This window comes from Anopheles stephensi, chromosome 3, assembly GCF_013141755.1.
Source record: "Anopheles stephensi strain Indian chromosome 3, UCI_ANSTEP_V1.0, whole genome shotgun sequence".
NCBI lineage: Eukaryota > Metazoa > Arthropoda > Insecta > Diptera > Culicidae > Anopheles > Anopheles stephensi.
The window spans coordinates 18,164,756-18,188,633 of record NC_050203.1 but is presented as its reverse complement, the minus strand read 5'-3'; the positions used below and the strand labels follow the sequence as shown (position 1 = coordinate 18,188,633).

At 42.6% G+C, this 23,878-nt stretch overlaps 4 protein-coding genes across 12 annotated transcripts in view; 2 read left to right on the top strand and 2 right to left on the bottom strand.

The window, feature by feature from the left end:
• Window positions 1-2,333, top strand: part of LOC118511792 (diacylglycerol kinase 1) — a 75,174-nt gene extending 72,841 nt beyond the window's left edge. For 4 of the 5 annotated variants that reach the window (XM_036055319.1, XM_036055320.1, XM_036055324.1 and 1 more), the window contains 3 exons: window positions 64-280; window positions 347-528; window positions 601-940. In XM_036055319.1, the coding sequence (XP_035911212.1) occupies window positions 64-280; window positions 347-528; window positions 601-690 (489 nt within the window). In that variant the 3' untranslated portion in view covers window positions 691-940. Of the gene's footprint in view, window positions 1-63; window positions 281-346; window positions 529-600 lie in introns of all 5 variants that reach the window. The other variant, XM_036055322.1, reaches the window with a different exon arrangement.
• On the bottom strand, window positions 2,154-6,687 carry LOC118511795 (ARL14 effector protein). Its single transcript, XM_036055325.1, has one exon. The coding sequence runs from the start codon at window positions 6,618-6,620 to the stop codon at window positions 6,051-6,053; it is 570 nt and encodes a 189-aa protein (XP_035911218.1). The 5' UTR covers window positions 6,621-6,687; the 3' UTR covers window positions 2,154-6,050.
• Window positions 6,688-6,975: 288 nt separating this feature from the next.
• Window positions 6,976-8,887, top strand: LOC118513477 (protein RRNAD1-like). The gene is made up of 4 exons (XM_036059271.1): window positions 6,976-7,230; window positions 7,309-7,533; window positions 7,598-8,374; window positions 8,434-8,887. The coding sequence occupies exons 1-4, from the start codon at window positions 7,018-7,020 to the stop codon at window positions 8,587-8,589; spliced, it is 1,371 nt and encodes a 456-aa protein (XP_035915164.1). The 5' UTR covers window positions 6,976-7,017; the 3' UTR covers window positions 8,590-8,887.
• LOC118513478 (RYamide neuropeptides) lies at window positions 8,616-23,795 on the bottom strand. Of its 5 annotated transcripts, none has more exons than XM_036059273.1 (5): window positions 23,641-23,791; window positions 23,483-23,581; window positions 11,142-11,377; window positions 9,733-9,976; window positions 8,616-9,650 (listed from the first exon to the last, which is right to left on the bottom strand). In XM_036059273.1, exons 3-5 carry the CDS (start codon window positions 11,308-11,310, stop codon window positions 9,545-9,547), a joined length of 519 nt encoding a protein of 172 aa, XP_035915166.1. In that variant the 5' UTR covers window positions 11,311-11,377; window positions 23,483-23,581; window positions 23,641-23,791; the 3' UTR covers window positions 8,616-9,544. The 5 variants fall into 5 exon arrangements, with proteins under 5 accessions (XP_035915166.1, XP_035915168.1, XP_035915167.1 ...); XM_036059275.1 differs by having other exon boundaries at window positions 23,483-23,553; XM_036059274.1 differs by having other exon boundaries at window positions 23,673-23,789.
• Window positions 23,796-23,878: the final 83 nt, after the last annotated feature.

Below are 23,878 nucleotides of genomic sequence, written 5' to 3'. Positions count from 1 at the left end.
TTTTCTTTCCCCCTTTTTAATGCCATTCTTCTCAAATCTTCAACTTTGCTTTCCCCCGCCCAGTGTGATGGCGTCTCACTCGAGCTAGCAAACGGTCCACAGCTACAAGGTATTGCGTTACTAAACATCCCCTACACGCACGGTGGTTCCAATCTGTGGGGTGAACATCTGTCCCAGAAACGAATGCGCAAGGGTCCGTTTCGGAAGAAGCTTAAAAACTCCGACAAAGAGCTGTCGGCAAATAGCTTCAACTCGGTCGATCTTTCCATCGCCATACAGGGTAAGCAGAGAGTAAAGTCATATGAGTCGAGTCGAATATTAAAGCTTCCTTTCATTTCGAATCTAGACATTGGTGATCGTAAGATAGAGGTGATTGGGCTGGAAAACTGTCTTCATATGGGTCAGGTACGGACGGGTCTACGAGCGTCCGGACGACGGTTGGCACAGTGCAGCGAAGTCATAATGACCACCAAAAAAACCTTCCCAATGCAGATCGATGGTGAACCCTGGATGCAGGGACCGTGTACGGTAAGAACCGCTTTTTCGGGAAGTATCCTAAGCGTTACTAAACCCACAACATACCTTTTGTACCGTTTGTAGATCAAGCTAACCCACAAAAACCAAGTGCCAATGCTGATGGCACCCCGGTCAGAGAAGGGTAGCGGATTCTTTAGCTTTCTGAAGAGATGACTCACGAGAAAATCGAGCAGCGATGCCGTCCCCATCGAGGCCTAATAAGGACGGTAGTTTTTGGTTTTCCACGCGCCATTCGATCACCACCAAGGCCAGCTAGCAGAAGGATCTGAGCAGAACGTAAACTGATAGCTTTAAACTTAAACGAACCAAAAAAACAACAACAATCCCCTCCACGTGTTGAACCAGTACGTATCCTACAGCATCAAGGTCAGCATCATAAAATTCACACCACCACCAACACTAACTACCCTCCACGTCCGCGACCAATATATCTAGTACAAATGTTGAAGAACTAATCAAAACCACTACCCTGACCGTCACAATCCGCCTCCCCTATACTACTAGTAGAGATCGGTTTCGGTTCGCAGTGGGTCGATCATTAGTGGGTCCTTCAAGATGGGATGAACCGCCATTAAGCTCTCTGAATTCATTCTCTCGCCCATGAGCGCACCCTACAACACCTAGCCTTAGGATCTGTTTCATCCTTAATCGTATCTCTTAAGATCCTCAAAGTGTAGCGCGAGTATTGCTGTCCAAGTCCATGGTTTTAAAAGGTGGCTCGTCAAACGAGCTCGCCCTCTGTTTGTTAACTCAATAGTGATAGCCGAGCACCGTTGTTGTTATATGTTTCAGCCGTTCATCGTGTAGAGTCGGTGTCACTGTCGTCGGTTGATATATGTTGGAGTTACATCTATAGCTATAAGCAGACACACATCTCGTTTTGGCAACTCCTATACTCATAATCTCATCTGCACCGGAATCGGTGAATCTGCGTCGTGTGGTTCATGTGTGCGTACTCCCTGTTCCCGGTATTGGTTGAGAATATACAACACCTCTTTACTATATCTACTATATTTACCCCAAAAGCATATTATATACCAACCTAGCAACCATCCTCGAAACTGAACATCGTGGTGTGTGTATCGTACAAAAGGAAAAAAAAAAACAAAACACACATAAGGGGGAAAACGCGACAGACATATTTGTTCGCTGTGCTGTGTGACTGGTTCATGTGCTTTAAATACCAATGGAATATTTTACAGGTCCCGGCTTGACTAGCCGGTTGGGAAAGGTTGGAAGATCAGCAACGAAAGGACCTGGAAAAGCTCGTCCTTCTCTTTTCCTCTCGTTAGTAACCACAAATACATATCTTTGGGGAAGAAGGCAGCATTTTAAATCTTTCAGTTACATTTTCCTGTACATTTACAAAGAAATTTAAATGATCCCTTCCTTTGCTTTTTAATGGGCTCTCTTGTTGCCGATCTTCGACTCGACTCGACCGCCAGCAGTCAATCCCGGGATAAAGTATTTCTAATCAATGTTGAGTACCGGTGTATAGTTTCTACACCTCCATCGGGAGGGATGAACTAAGCTTAACTCTATGTGGTGTACGTGTGTGTGTCTCTAGCTCTAGCAAACTGCACATACTCTGGCGAAAAACAGACTACCGTAGTGAGAACGATCGTGTTGTTGAATCTCACTCAACCAATACAGCGAACGCCATGTCCCTTCCGCCAGGGGCTAACGGGCGATCTGTACATATTATAGATCTATCGTAAAACCTAAATCTCATATTAAAGGATATTGTTTTCGCAGTGTTTTGCTAATCACAACTCGGTCATCAAGAACAAAAAAAAGAAGACCAGTTAAGAATATCTCCGACCGAATACTATCGAATACGTATAAGTGGGATGTATTTGTGTACATGATGTTGTAGCATTAGCGCAAACTAGACCTAAACGATAGCAGATAGCTGTAAGCAGAGCTGTTCTCTACCTAAGCAAAACGTTTTAATTCGCATCAGCCAGATCATCGCAGCACCGGCCGCTACGCATGCATTTACGCTACGCAGTATTTTCAATTTCGTTAGAAACGTTTTTTGTTTTTTACTTCGAAACAAAAGGGGGAAAAAACAAAACAAACACCACAGTAGCAGTTAACAAAACTAACGATTAAATAGTAATCAAAATCGAGCCCGCAACGGTTCGCGGCATGATAGAGGTATATAGCATAGCGTATTTATATGTATAACCCAGAGACCAATTTAATTGTGTACTGATTGGAGGACAGGAAGCAAGACACAGGACAGCTGCTTGGATGGTTTGAGCCTGTACGATATAAGCTAAGGACGCTAAGCTAATGATAATAAACAACTGAAATTCTAAAGTAGCTTAAGATGAAACACTATTAGCGTACGCTCGTAGCAACGTAGATTCTAAGCGAGCCGTGCTGAGAGCAAAACGGGGGCTCCTATATAGAGCGATACATCAGAATCTATAGACACCAAAATGGCGGACGAAATGGGAAAGCAAGGGTACCGTTCTGGGCCGTTTAGATAGCGAAACAATAACTAAGATAGTATATCATCACCTAGTCAAATGCATCAGAGCGGGATTGATTGAACGAGGGACGCGGCAGCAAGTCGATGTGCTTTTCGCACCAGAAGAGCCATTCCTTCTCACTCATGAAGCACTCGTGTCACTTCACCGTTTCCTGTGCGCATACTTTTAACCAATCGACCCATCGGTAACGCTATCCTGCGCCGCTCTCGGTGGATGACGGTTTTCCGGTGGTTCACGAACGGAGGGATGCGTCAGCCTCCACCGGGATAAGCGGTCAGGTATATGCGGTGGTCCGGGGTGAGCAGTAGTTTGAGGCCTAAAGCTGTTTTTATACAATACGGTGTAGCAGATAACGAGAACCATGTCCGTGTGGATGTCGTCTGTATAGGGAGAGAGGGAGGGAGAGCAAAAGGGGAACGATATTTAAAAAAAAAACTATCGAACTGTGTGTTTCTCCTAAATATGGATCTGACCTTAACTTTAAGCGTGTAGTATAGCGAATTGTACAGTACTGATAAAACATCTTCAAATTAATGGTAAATTCTAATATGATATAAATAATGCCGCATAGCTGCTGTACATAGTGCGACTATCGTAAGCTGAATATCATTATTTATGAGCCATTCGTCATTCATTTACCACTTGCGCCAGTGATTTTAAAAATTAATTTAAATCTTTTTTTAAACTCATCAGCTTCTAAAATCCACCACAGTACAGGACGTGGCAAGAAAAATTGGAAAATTTATACTTCAGAAATGATATAAAATCCTATCAAGTTTATAAGGCCTTTTAAAATTAAATGAGGTCCCTCAACGCTTTTTTTTAATTCAAACAACCAAGTTCAAAAATGACATCAGAAGCTAGAAAAGGTGCTTTGAGCGTAGTCCTTTGTAGGACTACTAAAGATTCAAAAAACCTATGGGCCATAACTTTACCTTTTCCCATCAGCAATCGTTGGCCATCAAATCGATTTGACCATGTATGTAACATGGCCCCCACTCTGTTGTACTGCAACGCTTTGAGCTGCAGAAAATTTGGCCATCCACCTGGGAAGCACGTCGTCCTTAGAAATCCCGTTAACCAAGCTCAATTTGAATCTCAACCTACACCTATCTCGAGTAGCTTCCTCAAGTTTGTCTGGTGAAGTGAGACGCGCTGTCCCGAGATATTCTTTATACTGAAAAGCCTGTTAGATGATAGCAGGATCATTGTTCTATCATTTGATCAACAAAGAAAAACAAACTGTCGATGGAGTCAATTGTAGGTTTTTAAACGTTCTACAGGCTCGCATAAAAGTTCTTTCTAGGAGTACTGGTATGGTCTTTGGTCCGGCGCCTCCCTACACTATCACTGCGTAAGACTTTCCCGCAGACATGCTTGACGATCTCGTTGGGCGTGATCAGAGCGAGCCTCTGCTTTACAATTAAAATATTATATTACTTCGAATCTCCTGAAGGCAGTTCTAGTCGGAAATCGCCCAAAAACAGTTTTGTACTAAAATTGGTCTAAAATTGCCTTATTTCCTGCCGCATCCTGTACAACTAATTCCTTAAATTTTCCTCTTTTCTCTTATTATCAAATTTCTCACCTCCTTTTGTTCGCAAAATGTACGAAAGCAACAACAAAAAAGCAAACATATTTAAACCGCTAACATATTTGAGCGCCGGCTGAGAGCAGACACTGATAGGAGTGTGGTGTAATTTAAAATAACAAAACAAAGACTTGTAATTAATGGTACTTATTGCCTGCAAAGAACACACAAACATTCGGACCAAACGGGGCACTAGTAAGAATTTAAATGGGAAAAACCAAACCAAAGGGAAACGATGATGCGCACATACATGTATATGTTATTGAAGGAAGCTATATTGAAGCAGAGCAGTCATACACAACCTATGTAGCACAAACAAAAACCGATGCAAAACCCGTGTTCTTAACCATGGATGTATTTTTATTATGCATGTATTGGAATGGGCGAGAGAACGCGGAAAACCCACCCATGCCACTGGGAGAATCCGACCTTTCCCCCAAGGGTTCTATTATTATTTTGGTGGGATCCCCGTTCGTACCTCTATGTATTACGCCCAAACTATATTTGTAATCTCAATCTGTGTGTGTGCGTGAGATCATTTAAAGACAAGCGCGCCACCGTTACAGCTAGAAAATCAAAGATCACAGCAAAAAAAAACTATCCACAATACCTGTCCCGTGCGCTTGTACGTTCATGTAGGAGATGTCGTTAGCAAGCTAATTAGGAGCTAGTCATACGGAATAGAGAGAGAGCATTAATGGAAGGCGAGTTTTTCCCTTTCTTTAGTCCTACCAAAAGATTATCAACCGTCAACAGTAGCAGTATAGGAGAAGTATTACTAAAGTCCCACTGTCCTGGGACAAGGCAACTGCACACCCAATGTTCCCGTGCTTGTGTCCTGCGCGTTGCTAGACCACCGTTTAGTAAGTGTAGCATTTTTGTATGTCACGATCGACTCTAGGCGATCGATCTGCTGTTTTGCTATCTCTGTCCTAGTTCCATTGCCGCCTGTACATTTTCTGCCTGTACTGTCTCTGTGTACTGTTGTCTGTGTAACGTGAAACGCATCCCAAACCAAAAACCAAAGAACCGCTTACAAGGACACATTCTAGCCTATTCTAGCTCGCTTCCTAGGCACGCTTCCGGCTTACGGTGGATAGTAGCTGTAACGATTGTTTGTGAATGTAAATACTTGCAAACCAGTGTACAATGTGATCGTGCGTCCAGGTAACGTAGGACGAAGACTAACGAAACTATCTTACTTAATGGGTCCCTCTCCGCTACTCAGTATTTAAACGATATGATGTACTATAATAGTATTATTACCCACACAACGCGGGGGGAGGGCAGCGAGAAGCTACGATTCTTCGTCGGCAGGGCATGCCGCTAGTGTAATTTATTACTGAATGTGTAAAACTATACATACGACCATACGGCAGTTGGAAACAATAAACTAATTCTACACAAAACCTCCGCCCGGCCTAGGGTTTGAACGGATTTTCCTTCACCACATCCTTCGCGTCCACCTCCACCCGTTCGTACATCCACTTGCGATGCTTCCGGCACACTGTCCCGCACTTGCTACCGCCACAGTCCCGGCACGGCATGTGACACCCGGGACAGTTCCTGGTCAGACAGTCGCACAAATCAACCCCATTGCTGCGCAGCACGCCATGCTCGTTGTACAGTCCGATCTGCTTCGTTGCGGCGCGTACGTTACGCTCCAGCTTGCGCTTTTCTCGCTGCGATTTGCCCGGATCGAAATCGGCCAGGAATTTGGAATTTTCGTCAAACAGCCGGTTCCGTTGGCCACGCTTCGTTCGCCCCTTTTTCGTCCCGTTCAGATCGTTTTCGTTGTTTTCGATGGCTTTACTGTTGCTATCGCTAGCAGCATCACTTTTCTCCTCAGGATCGGGGGATTTTCTGTTGCCGGAATTCATGGTGCCGGTGCTGGTTGTGCCTTTCACTTCCGGTGTTACGGTAAGCCCCGCCCGTTCCGGTGTATCGTTTTCATCAGACGAGTCCGATATGTTCAGCACGAAATCGTCCATCGAGGAACTGTTTTGTTTGGGGCCGTTTTAATCACGATTGTTTACAGCCAATTGGTATGTTTTGTTTACTCTGCAAGCTGTCAATGGGGTACGCCGACTGCTGTCATCCGGAGCTTAGTTCCCCCGTCGCTAGATGGCGTTAATTAGGCTGCGTACGTTGTCATAGAAATTTGTGATGGTGATTTGTGAGCTGTTTCAATAAAAAGGTTTTTGAAGACTGAATAAGAAAACAAAGCAGGAAATTAAATTGGTTTATGGAAACAAAAATAGTTTCAACACGTGCAATTAAATTTAAATTACCGTGTTTTAAAATTCGAACCGTTTTCTACATCGAGAAACGTCAAAATGTGCCGCGGTTGCGGATGTAAACAAACACATCTGCTTTCATTCCAATGCAATGTTCCGGTTTACCGAAACTAGTCCGTTTAATTATGTGGATTACTTTGTAAGGGCAGTACAGTTCTTGGCTAAATATAAGTGGATATTCTGTTACAATAATACCAAGTTTATACGAAGCGGTGTGTTGGAAGAATTGCCCCAACAATGGATCGCCGATCTGAATGCTGTATCGAACGAGGAGTTCAACCAAATACCTTTAGGATTTATCAAGGTGAGACTTTCTATCTGATCACACCAAATGCATTATTCAGGCCTTTTTTAATAGGAATTTCTCTATCCTCATCCCCAGGACACGTGGTGCGATTCCTTTCGAGAATTCCTATTGCAAGTGACGCAGCTTCAAGTGCAGTACGACCAGCATGATAACGTGCCACACAAAGACAATCGCCAAAAGCCGGCACGAAAAGGAATCAATGCGAAAAAAGCGTACGAAATAGATAATCTCTGTAGCTTCATCGAATCGGTACAATGTCGAGCGAATACAACGTTGTATGTTGATTTCGGAAGTGGTTTGGTAAGAAGGTGGTAGTTTAATATCCTATTACAACCATTCGCTTAATTTTGGACCTCTTTTGCAGGGTTATCTGAGTGAACTTATCCACGAACGATGCGGTGCAAATGTGCTTGGAATCGAAGGAAACGCAACCCTTGTACAAACGTGCAACAACCGTCTGTCGGTTCACAAAACGAAAGCAGTACAATACTGTCATCATTTCATAACTGAAGATTCGTACGGCTTTATCGAACAAGAGCGCAACATCCGGTTTGGCACCCACCAACAGCTGCCAGCTGCCGTGGTTGGTCTGCACGCTTGTGCCGATCTTTCCATAACGGCCATTAACTGTTTCTTGCGCTGCGAATGGGTCAAAAGTCTCACGATTATGCCATGCTGCTACCACCGAATGGTACCGCGAGACGAAACGGTACCGAACGAGTTTCTAAACTTTCCTCTCAGCCAACAACTCCGAGCCTTGCTGAGCGAGGATGGTAAACGGGGGATAATTTGTCGATCTTTCTTACGACTCGGTTGTCAGCAAACGTCCGCTCGCTGGAAGGAACGAACGGTTGAGCAACATCTCCAGCACGGCCGGATAATGTTTCGTCGCGGATTGATTGACGCCGTGTTAGAGCAGGATGAATCGGTTCGAGTCGGCAAGCTAAATGTAGTGCCGGAAGTAACCACCGTAGATAACATGCTGGAACAATTCAAGCTGCTTAAAGAATTTGACCAGGTTTCCCGTGAGACTCGATGGACGGAACAGCATAGGGAAAGGCTATCTGCGTTGCTGGAAAAGTATGGAACAGATGGTCCAAAGCTAGCGGAATACATTGAGTGCCTTCAAACTTGCCTACAGGTACGTCAGCAACCATTTTCTTCTTACACTCTTAACCACAAATTAAATGTCCTCCACAGTCAATCTGCGAAAACGTGATACTGCTCGATCGCATGTGCTACCTGGAAACGGTAGCCCAACAGACGGGATTACAAGTGCGTCGGAATCTAGTAAGGTTACGGGACGATGGACTTTCACCACGGTGCTTTATAGTTTACGCTTCAAAAGGCCGATAGAAAAAGGAGACAAAACACCGGGGGGGTTTTTTTTCCAGAGCACTAATATTTATTTTTTACAGTATAATGCTATTTTACAAGAACAGTGCCGACGAGATAACATGGTTCTGAATGTTTCTTCTGTATGTTGCATGTGTCTTTGGTTCTGCAAACCCGCACGTCATACTTAAATCGATGTACTTGTTAGATCGTACGCGTGTGTGTTGGAAAGTGGGACAGAACTTGTAAATCAGTTGGTTGTGTGGTAAAATAAATGAACCTAACATTGTACACATGATCGGAAAAGCAAACAAGCTAACCATCGGCTCGGCATTTGCGTACGTATCTGCTGTGTTCCGCTACGATCCTTCATCCTGCCTTACACGGTACATTATCTAGGTTATCATTATTCGATTAAAGTGTTAATACTTCATAACAGACATGATCGTACGAAAGACATCGAGCAAAAGCTACCCAGCCTTTGATAGTTCTGACGCTACCATTTAGTTCTTGCTCAATGTTCTTTCCCGCCCAGTACTGCCGTCTTGCGAGCCGAAAACCCGCCTCCCCGCAATCATCCTCACCAGCCACGGAACACGGCAACGGAAACTGCTGCTAACAACTGAAACCCTGTTCGCCCGTCCCGCCTGCTTCCTCCATCGTCCTCCATTTGCCCCTGCTGCCCTGTGTACGGATTGGAAATATGCACAACGTGCACTGTGTGCCACCATACTGTATATTGAGGTTACATTATTATGCTATTTAGTAAGGGGCTTTCTTTACATTGGCTTTCTTTCGTTTGTCATTTTTTTTTGCTTGCCATATGAATGAGGGAAGAAAATATGTTATAGCGTTTGAAGATTTGACGATCGGTACCGCTTCCCATTGTAGTACTAGTAGTAGCAATAGTGGTAGTGGTAGTAGTAGTAACAGCAGCAGTAGGCTAGTTGCATGGATCGTACCCCGGTTGCTTTGATTACTTTTCCGATAGGTCGCCATTCTCGTTGAACTGGTGTTGCTGCGATTGCTGATCGTACTGATCCGCGTCTTGCTGGTGTAGTGCACCCGAGGACGAATCACGACTAAAAGTGGTTAAAAGAACAAAGAAATGAAACCGCGTGTGGCGCAGCGTGTTGGTGGTGGCGGTTCACATTTCAAAGGTACCTGTAGCATCGGTAAAGGTTCGACACGCCCGTATGCAGGCAGGCGAGATAGGTCAGCTCGGCAATCCCATTATTGCTGTCGGATTCGATTTCCTTCGTCAGGTCGGACCGTTTGCCGTACCGGGAGCCGAGGAAAAAGCGATCGTTGCGCGGTACCACGTTCACCTGCCGCAGATCCTTCGCACCGTACACGTGCGATCGGCCGTACCGGCTGCCCACGAAGAACGGACGCTTATCGTTCGCATCTGGCGGGATGAAGCGGAATTGAAATGATTATAAAAGCGAGAGAAGCAAACGCACAAAACCGGCAGGCAAATGTTTGCGCGAAATCTAATGCCCTCGGGTCGGGTAGATTTGTTTGATGCGCGCCAAAGAAATATAATAATCCACCGAGCTGGATTACGCCAGGTACGTTACTTCTATTTAATGTTTCTACATCGACTACACTGGAAACAGCACTAGCGCATTAAATATGCTTCCCTTTATGTTTGCATGGAATCAATTTCTCCTCCACGCCAGGACAGATAAGCAAAAAAAAGGAAACACTTTTTACCGTTTGCTATCAAGCACTATGGGGCAGCGGTTGGACATGAGTGGAATTTAATATTAAATTACCGGGAAGTAATACTATTTTCGTTTTTATTTATTTTCTCCTTGTTTACCAATGTTTAGGAGCTAGCTTAAATTTTTTTTGTCTGGAAATGAGTATCGAGATATAATAAATCGTTACTTTTTTGGCCACCACATAAATATTCTGAGGCAGCTAGTTAAAAAGATTGGATAAACTGAACAATCCTTTATAAAAATCTCCCTACTTAGAAAGATAGGAAAATGTATCATCAAAAATCCGAATTTAATTGATGACGATCACTCTCGCAAATTGTTTTAAAATATACTTTGAATTCTACTCTTAGATATGTAGTCTAAAGGTCTCGCCTTGCCATTTCTGGCTTTCGGTGACTTGATTGCACTTAATATAAAACTGAATATAAAAATTATAATAATGCAAAGTGTCCTTCCCAATTCACTTATTGGTGCCACCGTGCCCCTAATGGCCGGCAATATCTGCCAATCGCTAGCCGGTTTGTGTGTGATAAAACCGCTTATCACTGAGCAGATCGAATAAATCACAAACCATGTTGATGCTTGTTTTTCTTATCCCTATCCACGATAGAAAAGATTTATGGACAACGCTAATGATTGCAATCAATAAAATGAACCAAAAACCACCACAGAGATTGTCGAACTTGATTCACTGGAAACAAACTTCTTTTTCGTCGTGAAAAATTAGGTCTTAATAACAAGAACGGGTTATTGGTTGTTTGTGAAGGAAGGGTACTTCATTTTCCGCCTCATCGGATAAACCGTGTTAAAAACGCATTCGCTTTCAATCCGCGCCGATCAACTTACGCTTGTTATCGCCACCGTACAAGCTGCTGGCACTATCCACCATCGGATCAGCGTCGGTGACCGCCGCCAGGACGAGCGCCCCGAACAGGACCAGCCCGACGGTGGTGCTGATGCAGAAGGCTGAAGAAGATTGCTCGCGGCCCAAAGGTTTCATCGTTCGCCAGGTCATGGTAATCTTCCCTTTTTCTGTTGTTTTACTTGCTTCCCTCCTGTGGTACGGAACCTGGAAAACACAGCTGTAAAGGGAAAGGGGTAATAAAAAATCGAATCTAAACCGAGACGATTGGGAAATTAATTTAAAAATTGTTTGCTTAATAAAATCGCCTCGCTTTTTTCCGTTCGAGCAGCCATATGAATTTCCACTCAACTAACACCGACCACGAGAAGAAAAAAACGGTGTAAAAATAGTGTTTAACCAATGTATCTCATGCATGCATACGATTGCTGCACCCTACAATCAGCATGTAATCGGTTGAAAATTGCACACCTCCTTCTCTTCGGTTGGTGGCCATTTCCTACTTAAAGCATTAGAAGCTTCCAGCAACAGGCACAAACCACTGGAAGCCAATTACGATAAAAAGTGGCTGTGGAATGTGTTAGACCAGGCCAGAGAATTGATTCTGTGTGGGAAGCCTTTAGCGCGCCCTACAACAATTAACCACCGTAACTAGGACCCCCACCTAATGCGCGATCGTATTACACGCAACGGTAGGCATTCTTCTCCGGAACGGAAGTGGTGTCGTTTATCCGGCTCATTTGGCAGGCCTCCCAGGCGCACCAATAATCACCTTTCGTTCGGTATGTACCACTTGCCGGAATCGATTTTAGGCTTAGTTTAGATGTGTCCCGTAGCCCCGGTGTCAATTGAATTCAAGCTCGGTACGTTTGAAAATGGATCTATTCTAATTTTAGCATTCGTTGAAGTCTTTTATTGAATGTTCATTTGATGTTTGTTCACGTGTTTTTTTGTTTTTGCTCCCCTTAATAAGCTAATGTTTGAATATAGATCCTTACAAGTGTCATTTTGGGAATTGCGTATTTAATCCTGTGGTGTAATTGGTAATGCTAATACGTTGAAAATAGTTCTAAAATAGGTTTGTGTGATACAAACTTTTAGAGCACTAGCAAAACTTAAAATTTAAACCGATTTGCGTCTTTGTTCCTGCATTATTGCAATTTAATTCTTTATAGAAAAAAAACTTCTGCTTTTGAAATAGATAACATATAATTGATTGTATATTACAGGGGTTTTCAGTTGATAAGGCAATAGCATCCATTTTTATGGCAGGCACCTTAGATGAAATGGCAAACAAAGCTAATTGATATGGAAACGGCTTCTTATGACTTTTTATTCTAATGTCCTCAGATGATATTGTTATAGTAGCCGTTGATATTGCACACACTTACCTGAGCGCTGAAAGGATGTGTAGAATATCAACGGCTACTATGAGAATATCATCTGAGGACATTACAATAGAAGGTATTTGATTTCCTTGCCATCCGAAGCCGTTTCCATATGAACCATATAGCTTTGTTTGCCATTTCATCGAAGAAGCTTCCCGTAAAAATGGATGCTATTGCCTTATCAACTGAAAAACCCTGTATTTATTAACTTGAACTTAATTTCATTAACTCATTTTAATTTATAAACTTGAAATTTTGTTTCATATAATATTATTATTATGAGTTTGATCCTAATTTTTACCAATTATTTTGTATCTCGTCTAAAATTCGATTAAATTGTTCATATTTATGTACAGTTAACAGCCATTATGCTGGGACCAGTGTCACCTTACCGATCGTCAACAATCCGCACGAGCACACACAAATGCAAATGAAAGCAAAATACCGGTCCGCTTAATGCTGTCCACCAATATTTGACCTCCTCCGCCGTTTTTTTGGAATGTTTTCAAAGGAATTGTTTCGAAATTCTTGGTACCTTGCCTTACCGAACGAAAGATATCTGGTTCCGGATTAATTACTGCCAGTGTCAATATTATTGTTTGTTACTCCTGTGGCGACTGAAGCGTAATGGCTGAGCAATGGAAGGATTGATGGCATCATTGTTTTAGACAAGCCACGTGTCGTTTTACAATTTTAATCTTCCTTTAGGGGATCTGCGAGAAAGGGCTTTTGTATTGAGAGTGTTAACGTGGGTAGTGTCAATTAGAGCAATTGAGTTGAAAGTCACCGGTACCAGTGTATAGCTCCGAGCTATTCATATTAGCAATTATTCATGTTGAGTAATTTAACAATAATTTTACCACCAGTTTAGGAACTACATTTCTGACAAGTCTGACCAACGAGCGTTGCAAATTGCAAAACATTCCTTCGAAAATGAAAATAATTGTTGTTAACCAAACATAGTTCTAAGGGGAAAGTATGCATTCCACTTCTAAGTTGCTGTTTCATCACTGTTTCCTGCCCATCCATATCACTCCACTCGCATTTGTTTGTAATTTGCTCACCCGGCATCAAACCGCGAACAATCAAAATAGTGGTACAAAACAAAAAACCCAAAACCCGAAGCTTAAAATTATGCTTCTGAACACTCTGGTGAGCTGGCAGGCACGTAAAATAGTGGGATTTTTGGTTAACGTTTCGTGCTAGCTCGCGCTCGAACCGGTGCCGACAGATAAAATGATAGCACCATGACGCACACAGACCACAACACGCATGCTTTACACACATTAACCGCCGGCTCGGAACAAAAAAAAATAGTCCAATAAGGGAAGGTCATTGGAACGTGTGTCACGAGTACGAGTGGCCGGCCGGAGCAACACCCGAAAAAAAGATAAAATGGTTTAAAATTTATGTACCACCAATTTGCCCCACCAATTACGACCCCGGACGGTTAGACTAATCTCAGGAGATTCGTCCTGTGAATAGCTGTGAATGGTTGCCCAAACTAATTAGCCTAATCGTAAATCCCTTCCCCCCTCCCCCTGCCCAGTGCCATTGCCGAAATGGATTAGTTTAAAGTTTTATCACCCGTTAGAAAATCCTTCACTCGATCCCCCCACAAAAAAACCCACAATAGTAACAGCAACAATTAGGCTTGTACGGAATTAAACTAATTCCCTGTGTGTCAACGCGTACAAGTACGAGAGCTGGAATGGGGTTCGAAACAAAAAAAACATCCCCCACACACTAAGCCTTCCACCCTTCGATATGGCCTTCAATTAGTGAAATTTGTGCTCGAAAACCTGAGCTGAATGACGTGAGCAGAGTGGCAAATGCGTGTGTGCCACCATCTTGACATGCCACAGTTCATTGCGATTTTAAGAGCAGCAGTGCGCGGTTCTTGCAACTGGGGAAAACTACCTTTAGATTCGCTTTTTAGCAGCATTTGGCGTGCTTCCTTGTGTCGTGTGTTGATTTGTTCGCAGCCGCGTTAAATTGTTCTCGAATTGAAGAACCGTGAGCTGCGAGGTAGAACGACTCAGAGCTAGGAGGAACTAGAAAATGCTTCCATTAAGTAAGTTAATTAACATTTCCGATAACCGGAACTTCTAAGTCACAAGCCATTGGTTGATTTTGGAAAAATCGAAAACTAAAAAGTGCGTTTTTGTGAGCAGAAAAATGAAACAAACATCTCACCGACGTACAGAGGAGTACCGAGAGCCAAGAGCAACAATGTGGCAAAGTCCTTTAAGCGAGCTACTCGTGGTTTTACCGCTTCCGCCAGTGACAACAATACCTTTTCCACTTTTTCTAGCCCGATTCGGAACACTTTTCCATCTCGGACTTCAATCGTGCGTCACGGAGACACGACGATTAAACCCATCGACTGTGGACTCACACACGTGTGTCCGGTTTCAAGTGGCTTCTGTACCAAAGTCCACCGAAGGGCTGAAAATTGTCCTTTTTATTTTATTCCAACCGAAAACATAACACTTGAAAGGGAGTTTTTTTTTCTACTGAGCACACTTTAAAACACTTTCCCTCCATTAGATTTAATTCGTTTAAATGAGACACGTACGTGTCGGTGAACGGAAGTTTTAAAATTCTAGCTTTTAAATTGAATCGTTAATTCATTTAAACTTTTTTAGTTGGTTAAGGTAGCTTAATACAGGCAGGTAGCTTTATATAATTTATTTATGTTATATATTATTAAGTAAGAAGGATTGTAAGGATTGTAGGATCAGCATCTCTTATGCTGATGTGATGCCGTACAATGAGTAAAGGGCATTTCCTTAACTGGTGTTTGCCTTGGCCCGAGCATGCTCGGTTCATTGATAGAGCCTAGCTTAATGTACAGGTTTTTTTACTTTAAACAATGCATTTAAAGCTCAATTCCCATACACCCGGTCCCGTCGCCCGTGCTGCTACCGAAGGGTGAATGCCAACCAACCCTTCTGGCCTTATTCAACGTCGCCGAATATGGGATTCGCCATCGGTTCGACACCATCGTCTTTTTAACTATTTTAATGGCATTTTAAAATTATTTCCATTTATAAAAGGAATATTAATTAAATTTTCTAAAATTTCAAAGCTTTTTCATGCTTAAAACTTAAAGATTTTTTTTGTTTTTTTTTATTCTTAAAGAACGGCCTGGCCGTATTGCTAAAACTTTTTACTAAACTTTTTACTAAACGTACTGCTAAAACTTTAAGAATTTTCCATATAAGAAGTGTTTTCATTTTGAAAACGATAAGCGGACTTGACATTTGACATAACCTAAGCAATTCACGTCATATTGTTGTAATATATAGAACCACTTGTTTGTATCACTTTTTTCAACCTTTAAACAATTATTCATGATCGATTTAATCATTCGACAGATTGAACTTTACTATTTTCTTCCTCAACTTTGCCAAAAATGTGTTATTATTCATATCAAAGGTCTGCCCGGTCAAATGTATTTTAGAATTCAACAATGGGAAATATATGGTCACAATGCTTCATAGTGGCGATTCAATATTATACCGCTTCATATTAGCATCATACAATATACCAATAGTAATATTATATGGGCTGCTCGGTGGTAGCGACAACAACGGCGCCGGTCTTCACACGGCAGGACCGGGGTTCACATCCAATCTAAACCGTCTCTCCTAGTAAGGACTGACTATCCAACTACGTGATATAATTCTAGTCTAGTAAGCCAGAAATGACAGGCGGTTATCCCTCATGGTCAAGAGGTCGTGCCAATGCATCAATGCCATGTGATTTAAAAGTGTTTTAACTGACACGAATAAAGCCGAGAGGCACAAAGGTGCTACAAACTAACCAACCAACCAACCAACCATACGAATCACTGTCACTATCCCAACGCAAAACTCAATTGTTACACGGTTTGCCCTACAGCACAAGCAAATTAAAGTATTTCCCTGGAACTACCACGCGGCCAGGAAAGTAGTTCGTTTCGAGGTTAATACATAACGTTCAATTAATTCAAGGCAAAAACCAACCAACCATTTACCATTTGCCTAATGCCTCCCCAAGGAACCATTTCGTGGGACTTTGGTCAGACAATCGAAACTAGTTGCGCTTTTATTGATACGGATTCTGCCGCGTCCTGACCGACTGACCCGTTGCGCGGACGGTGTTGGTGTTTAGGTGTGACTTAATTATTTATTTTTGCCGCACCGAAACCAAACCCAGCCAGCCGGAGGTCGGAGTCGATGGGTTCCATCACTTTAACTATGCCGACCCGGTGTGGTGCGTTTAGTGGAAAAAATGTTTCTTCAATTGATTTATTTCTTTATTTGGTTATAAATTCACAAAATTTGTTTTAATGTACAGAATATAAAATGGTCCTTCTTCTTGCAAGTTCTAATAGACCATCGGCATGTAATAAAAATATGATCCTTCCCAATGGTTTGTTTTTCCACTGCCACTCTCCATTGCAATTGACAGGAAGCTAAGAAATTAGCCGTGTGAGCATCGACCTGGCGAGGACACTTTATAGGACACAGCTCTTTCTCTCTCTTGCCATCCAATTCACATGCCATAAATGCCATAAATAGTTTTGTCTTTGAGCCTTTGGCCACGTGCAGCACCTTCTGGCGAACCAGCAAAAAGGCGCGCTCTAAGGTAGCTCGCAACGACAAGGTAACCCAGCGGCACTACATCCTCTGGCGTGGCTAATGTACTCTCGGTGGATAATATAATTTGTGGCTTCGGTCACGGACAAGGCCAGTGTGAAGCCCATGTTCCCACCTCCAATAGCTCCGGACACCGGTAGAATGCACCGGGTAGCATCGTCCTGTGTCCTGTTATTAACTGGGCACTATTTTACAGCACAAAAACCACATAGGATCCCATCCAACTGTCGCGACAGCGAGGCCTTCGTTTGTGAGAGAGAGATAGCCTTTTCGTTCGCTAAACTAATAATTAGTTCGCGTAAGTAGATTGATCCTTTACAGTTGTGTTTCGTGGTAAAAAAATAAATTCGGCAGTGTGAAAGCATTGTGTGGTCTTCACCCAGTCGTGGCTTTGCAAAATTACGCCCCCAAATAGCAACCCCTAACCCCCCCCCCACCCCCCCCCCCCCCACCCCCCCCCCCACCGTCAACCACCACCATGTTGGGATGATTTATACTTCGATGCAAATGAAAATTCATCCAACAAACCATAAATCCCGCTTCTCTACGTACCGTAGTGCCACCTGTTGCATGTAGCTTGCCGGCCCGGTCCGTTCGTACGGCAGCATCGACACCGGAAACGTCAAATGGGCGGATGTAATAATTTTTCACTCAACAACATCAACCCACCCAATACCGAGGGTGCGATCGTGCGTTATTTTCCTTCGGTCAGTCGTTCAGCCAAGCATCAGCGTCAGATGACACATCCTTAGCATTCTGGTGTATGTGTGTGTTTGTCGGAACGCTTGAACGCAGCTTTGATGAGCGATCGACAATCTTTCTCGAAGCCCGCTTCGAGAGGTTTTGCGTGCATCAGCACCAGCATAATTGGTTTTTAGAGACAGGGCTCGTATCGGGTTGCCTTCAGCCAAATTTACCGATAAAATTACAGGTAAGGGATGATTAAGCCGAAACAAAGTGCTTTGTTGGTTTGAAATCCTTGTAAATCGATTTGATTGCATTTTTCAAGAGTCTTCTTCAGTGTTGAAAAGTTTATTTCGTTGGAAAAAATGTCATTTAATCCGGAAAAAGAATTTTCCAAAGAACAAGAATTTCTAAACTTCAAAACAGTTTCATGAATGCCAACATATGTGCTCTTTTATCTTTCAACCTTGTGAAATATTTTAAATTATCTTTTTATCTTCTTTTATTCAATTTTTTTTCCTAATTTTCCATGCCTATATCGACTTTAGTTATGTTAGGCATCCCTTGTAGATTGTATCATAAATTTGACTGATTTTGCAACTCCACTACCAACCACATACAGGCCCAGTAGTGTTAAGCATGGTCAGGGGTGATTAATTTTTTATCACATTATCCCACACCAACGTACCGCCGTAGGCCACCGGGCCACCAGTAAATTCATTCATTTCTCGAGCCTGTTGCAAAATCTCCTTCACGGCAAAACTCAAATCAATCACTCAAAACGCAACGCAGCCAACCAACCAACCCACACCAACCCGTGGTTCGATCGGAATCGCTTCCGGGCATACGAGGCCCCCAAAACGCACCACTCAACAATAAATCAAACACGAATACGTCAGCAGGCCGTGCTTTCGGTTGCTTCGGACTCCCGCGGAGAGGAGGGTTCGTTGCTTAGTGTTCTCGCGTGCGTTTGAAGAGTGCAAACAAAGTCTCCGTGGCAAGGTGTGTGAGTGTGAGAAAAGAAGCGTATCTTCCTCTGCATCAAAAGATCAGTGAGGTTGTCCGTTGGCTTAAAGGTAAGCAAACAGTGTCATTCTGAGGTTACCCTCCGGTGTTGTAAAGCGTGCGAAAATTGCGGTTATGGCAATGTGGCTGAACAAATAGCATTTCAATCGCTGGCTGGTTTCTATGGTGATACTCTGGACGACTTCACTTCACGTGTTTGATAGGCTTGCTAGGTTTTTTTTTTTTGGATGGTGCGTGATTTACTGTTCGGCCTCGAGAAATGGTTTTGACCCAACATATCCGGGAACATCACCGTTAATATGCTGACATTAGCTGACGATGCACTTTTCCACCGTTGCGTAAGAGCGTCACTGGTGGGGCGTGTAATAAATACGCCACTTTATGTGTCGCCACTAGCTGTGACCCGGTCGACTGTGTAAGTGTGCGCTGGAAATACCCAAACTGCCTCTCGCTTTACTTTTTTCCCGGTAACATTTCCTTGCATGCGATTCGACAAACACGCACCTCTAGTGTGACAGTCTGAACAGCACGATCAGCAACAGGTGGGAAATTACCAACCCTCGCTTGAGTCATTTTACATTTTTATGCTTATCGCACGCTATGGACTCGCGCGCTCGCTCTGCCCGGTCTAGTGCTCTAGCATAATACAGCGTTTTTAATGCCACTGCCAAGCATCGCATTTGAAAGTCGGGTGTGACCGGTGGTAAGTTTTCCATTAGCAATTCTAGGCTTTGGTCGGCTCGGGTAGGAAATTCCGACTGTAAAAATATATTTCCTTTTTATGGAGATAACATTTTCTGCTGAATCTCGATTGGATTATTTATGTTCATTTACGTGTTAATAAGATGTGGATTGTTTATTTATATTGTCCATACGTAATAGGGTAAGCAAATGTAAAAAGATTTCGTAATATATATAATTCGATTAACTGTGAGTCACGCTACCGATGGAGACGCCTGGTACTTCACTGTTCGCTTGTGATGGAGACGCCTGGTTGTTGATTGTACTTATAGGTGCTGCTGATGTGCGCTCTAATAAGTTTCATTCGCCTTTTTTAGTAAATAATTTCTTATGTTGAAAGGCTTGTATGAAGAAGTAAATTAACACAACAATTTTACAATTTCTTCGAGTAAAACTATATTGAAGGGACAAAATTCAATAATCGATTACTGATTGTCCTATATGTTTCGGGATCTTAATGTTCGGTATTTGCTTTACTTTAGGAGAAACAAAAATCAAATTGCCTTCTATCTCATCGTACAAATATCAATTGACCAAACGGGATGCTTTCTACTTAAAGCTCCTACTTGACTTCATCAAAGAATTGTGTCGTTCTCTCAAGCATAAGCAGAAGCAAAACATGTTGTCCCACACGCTAAATCATGCCACCTTTCTTTTTCTCTTTCGTGCTCCTCCAACTGCCATTTGTAACGAGTGGAAATTTTCATTTTCGTGGTCATATCACCGCCGGGAAGGCTTAAATACGTTTCGCAGTAACTTTAGTAAATAAATCACGGCTGGCTTGTTTTTTTTGGTTTCTTCTTGTTTTTACAACTCAAATACGTGCCCGAGCAGAAACCAGAACACACAGCTCAATCCGCTGCATAGATCGGGTGGGAGGGTATTGCGAATGTGTTCATCTTCGGAAAACGGGTACAAGTCGTCGAAAGCTGAACGATACAGTAACGGGGTCGGAGACAGTCGGTTAGCGTACGCCGCGGCATATGTAAAACTGAGGAGCAAAGTACTGCAGAATACTGTGGCTTAGTGTTGTTTTTCTGGTGTGCCAGCGTTTATGATGGAAATCTTACGAGGGTCGTAAACAGGAAAGATAGTACGCGCTGGGTGAGCACAGAACTAGTAGTATGTGTTGGCGTTGGAAACTGGAAACACTCCTTTAAGAAGCAAACTTCGGGCCAGGAAATGTAGGTGTAAAAGTATTCTACGCTTTTCGTAATTGAATTAAAATTTTATATTTGAAACCAAAAAAAACCTAGAAGCATAGAAATACTATTGCCCAAATCGTTCCGCATTCTCCAGTCACGTTGACAGGATTTATGATAATCGTTTTATTGGGCCTGTTCTTCATCAAACAGTAGATGCCTGTCCTCAAGAAGTTAACAGGTGTTACATTGTATTATGAAATTCGGGTTTTCTTAGCCCAACCTAAACCACTACGGGTCAGGTAGCATGCTAACCATCCTTTCCATAACCCCATTCCATCCTTGTAAATGGCCGTGAAGTTGTGTAAAGTATGGCACGAGCGTATGGTTCCTCCGACACTTTCGCTTTATCTGCGGTGCGTCAGTGACTACTTCTTACGGATGATTAGTTGTTACTGTTGTTGCCAGAGACACATGCACACTGTGTGGAGCAAAAGGAGGAATTCGAATCCGTGACTCCAATGATATCAATTTACACACTTGGTATTCACCTACTTTTAGGGTGAATAGATTTACGTTTTACATTTTCTGTTGCATTTACCATAAGAAGAACTGATTTTCAGGACTTTTTCATTAGATGACCCTTTACAATCTCAGCGATTCATTCTACTAGAGTAACTGTACCAATTTTCGTCAAATCAGTGCAGCTTTTCAATAAAAATGATAATAATGTAATTAAAATGCTTTTCCAGTTTTACTTTGCTCAAGTTCTTGATCATCTTGATCAAATAATTAATTTTATGTCCACGTTACCCATCAAACTGCCAGATTTTGGCTTTTTGTCGAAAATCGCTTAAAACTCACGCAGAACTGAAGCGTCAAAAATCAACATTTACTCTATATCTATTTTCGGCAGCTTTTAAAGAGAAAAATATTTCGCTGAGTTTTCTACCACAAAAATTCAGAAAATCAGTTTAAAAATCTCCTTTATTTGTGTTTCTTGCGCCGTGTTTCGTCCTTCTTTAAAACCTCAGCAGGACTGGGGTTCAAATCCTATCTAAACCGCCTCTCCGTAAACAGGGCTGACTACTTTGCTACGGGTAAAATCAAGTCACATAAAGCCAGAAATGGCAGCTTTAAAGCTTGTAAGTGCCAGGGAGGAAAGAAGGAAGCTGCTTTTTTAAAAGGAAAAATTCATATGTTAATCTTGACAATCAATTACAATCGGGTTGACTTTTCTCATCAATGTCTTACTCCGGGGAACAGACGATAACGTCCAATAGGGGACTACCCAAAAGCGTTATTTGATCGTAAATTGCATCAGGAGCAGTTTGAGTAAAATTAAAGAAAACTTTCGTTCTCAAGCGTGAAGAAAATCATGGAACAGATGGATGATGTTATACAAGCGCTTAAGTAAACTTTCAGCAACTGCCATACGTTCAACAAGGAAGAGGCAGCACTTTTTCTGTAGAATGCTTCTTGAACTTAGAGTAATTTGAAAAACTTGGGAAATCCATAGGGCTGTCTCTTGGGGTTAATTGTTAATATCCATCCATCATTAGCCCTATTTTAAATGCACCCACCTTACCCACGTTGTCATATCTCAGCCCTTTCTCCCTTACTTGAACTGCACCAACCCTGACATGGATCATGGATCGATCAGTTTTTGTTTTCTATCGCTTTGAGGAAGAACCTACAGATCGAAACGTGTTTTGAGCCTTTAATTGTTCGTTAATTTCTTTTTGCCGAGGGTGCATTAGTGTGGTCTAGCTGGGGCGTGCAAGAGTTGAAAGCTTTTAAAGCGTTTTGGTGACAATATATTTTTTAAATCGACCTGCCACAGTAAAGCGCTGACAGGTTCCACCCCGTAATCGACAGGCTGACTCCTGAGGCCGAGGTTGTAGTAACAATTTTAATACTATTAATGCCAACGGCAGATGAAAATGTGGAAAACGCACCGGTAACCACTCATGGCGTGTATGGGGACATGCACATGCACACACTCGCACACACCTCATCCCGAAAGGTTTGCACTTCAAAGGCATTTTCATATAATCAATATATTCATGCTGTTGTGCAGGCTTGTTGTAGGTTATGCGTTTTCTCGCTTAGGTCCTTTTTTATTATAATAATGCACCGTGCAGAATGTTTCATTTAGAGAGCACTCCAGTTCACTGGCCATCTCTATTGTTCTATAATTAAAAACTGTTATTTTACAATTTTCTCGCTCGCTTGGTAAAGAACAAATCCCATTTAGAACTTGGGCATTTTGTTTTTTTGTTTTATCGCTCACGCACAGCTTGACCGTGTTCGCACATAGTGCAGAAGCAGCTTCGGCTTCATTTTCTGCAGCTTTTTCTTTTTCTCTTTGGTTTCCGTTGTTTTTTTTTTTTTTTGCTACTGTTGTCCATTTTTATAACCATCATCATCATCATCGTTCGTTCGATCGTTCGCGGGAAACAGCACAACAGTATCTGCACGCAACGTCGTTTAATTACAGGCATTTGCTGGTTTTCACGTGAAAACTTGTGCTGCCCACTTGCCGTTTTCCCTAATTGCTTGTCCTCTTTTACGGAGACATTGGTTACGATAGGAAAGCAGCGTGTACTTCAGGATTTGCAAGAAGTACCAGCAGGAAATTGTTATCCTCTTGTGGAAGGTTTAGGATTCTAACGTGAAGCTAAACGCCCTTACTTACCAGCTGTGCGTTGGAAATGATCCACCAAACGATCGTGCCGGTTTCAATTGGTTCACGTTTCACTTTTTGAACTGAAGTCGGTTAAAAATTATCGAAAAACTAATAACATTAATCGAAACTAAACTTTTCTCCTCCTCCAGCCTTTTCTTGCTTAGTACCACTATTCTTCGGAAGAAAAAAAATCACTCACTAAAAGCTCACTGACTTGATACGGAACGGCCTGAACGACGACCACCTGTTCAATCGACACTGTGCTGCCGGCTATGGTTCGGGCTACGGGGCTTCTTCGACACTGAAGTACCGCACGGAAATGCAAACGCTTTTATACGATGCTCGATGCCTTTCACGCTATGCTTTCGCCGATGCGACGATGAGTGGCCGACCAGAAGTACCACC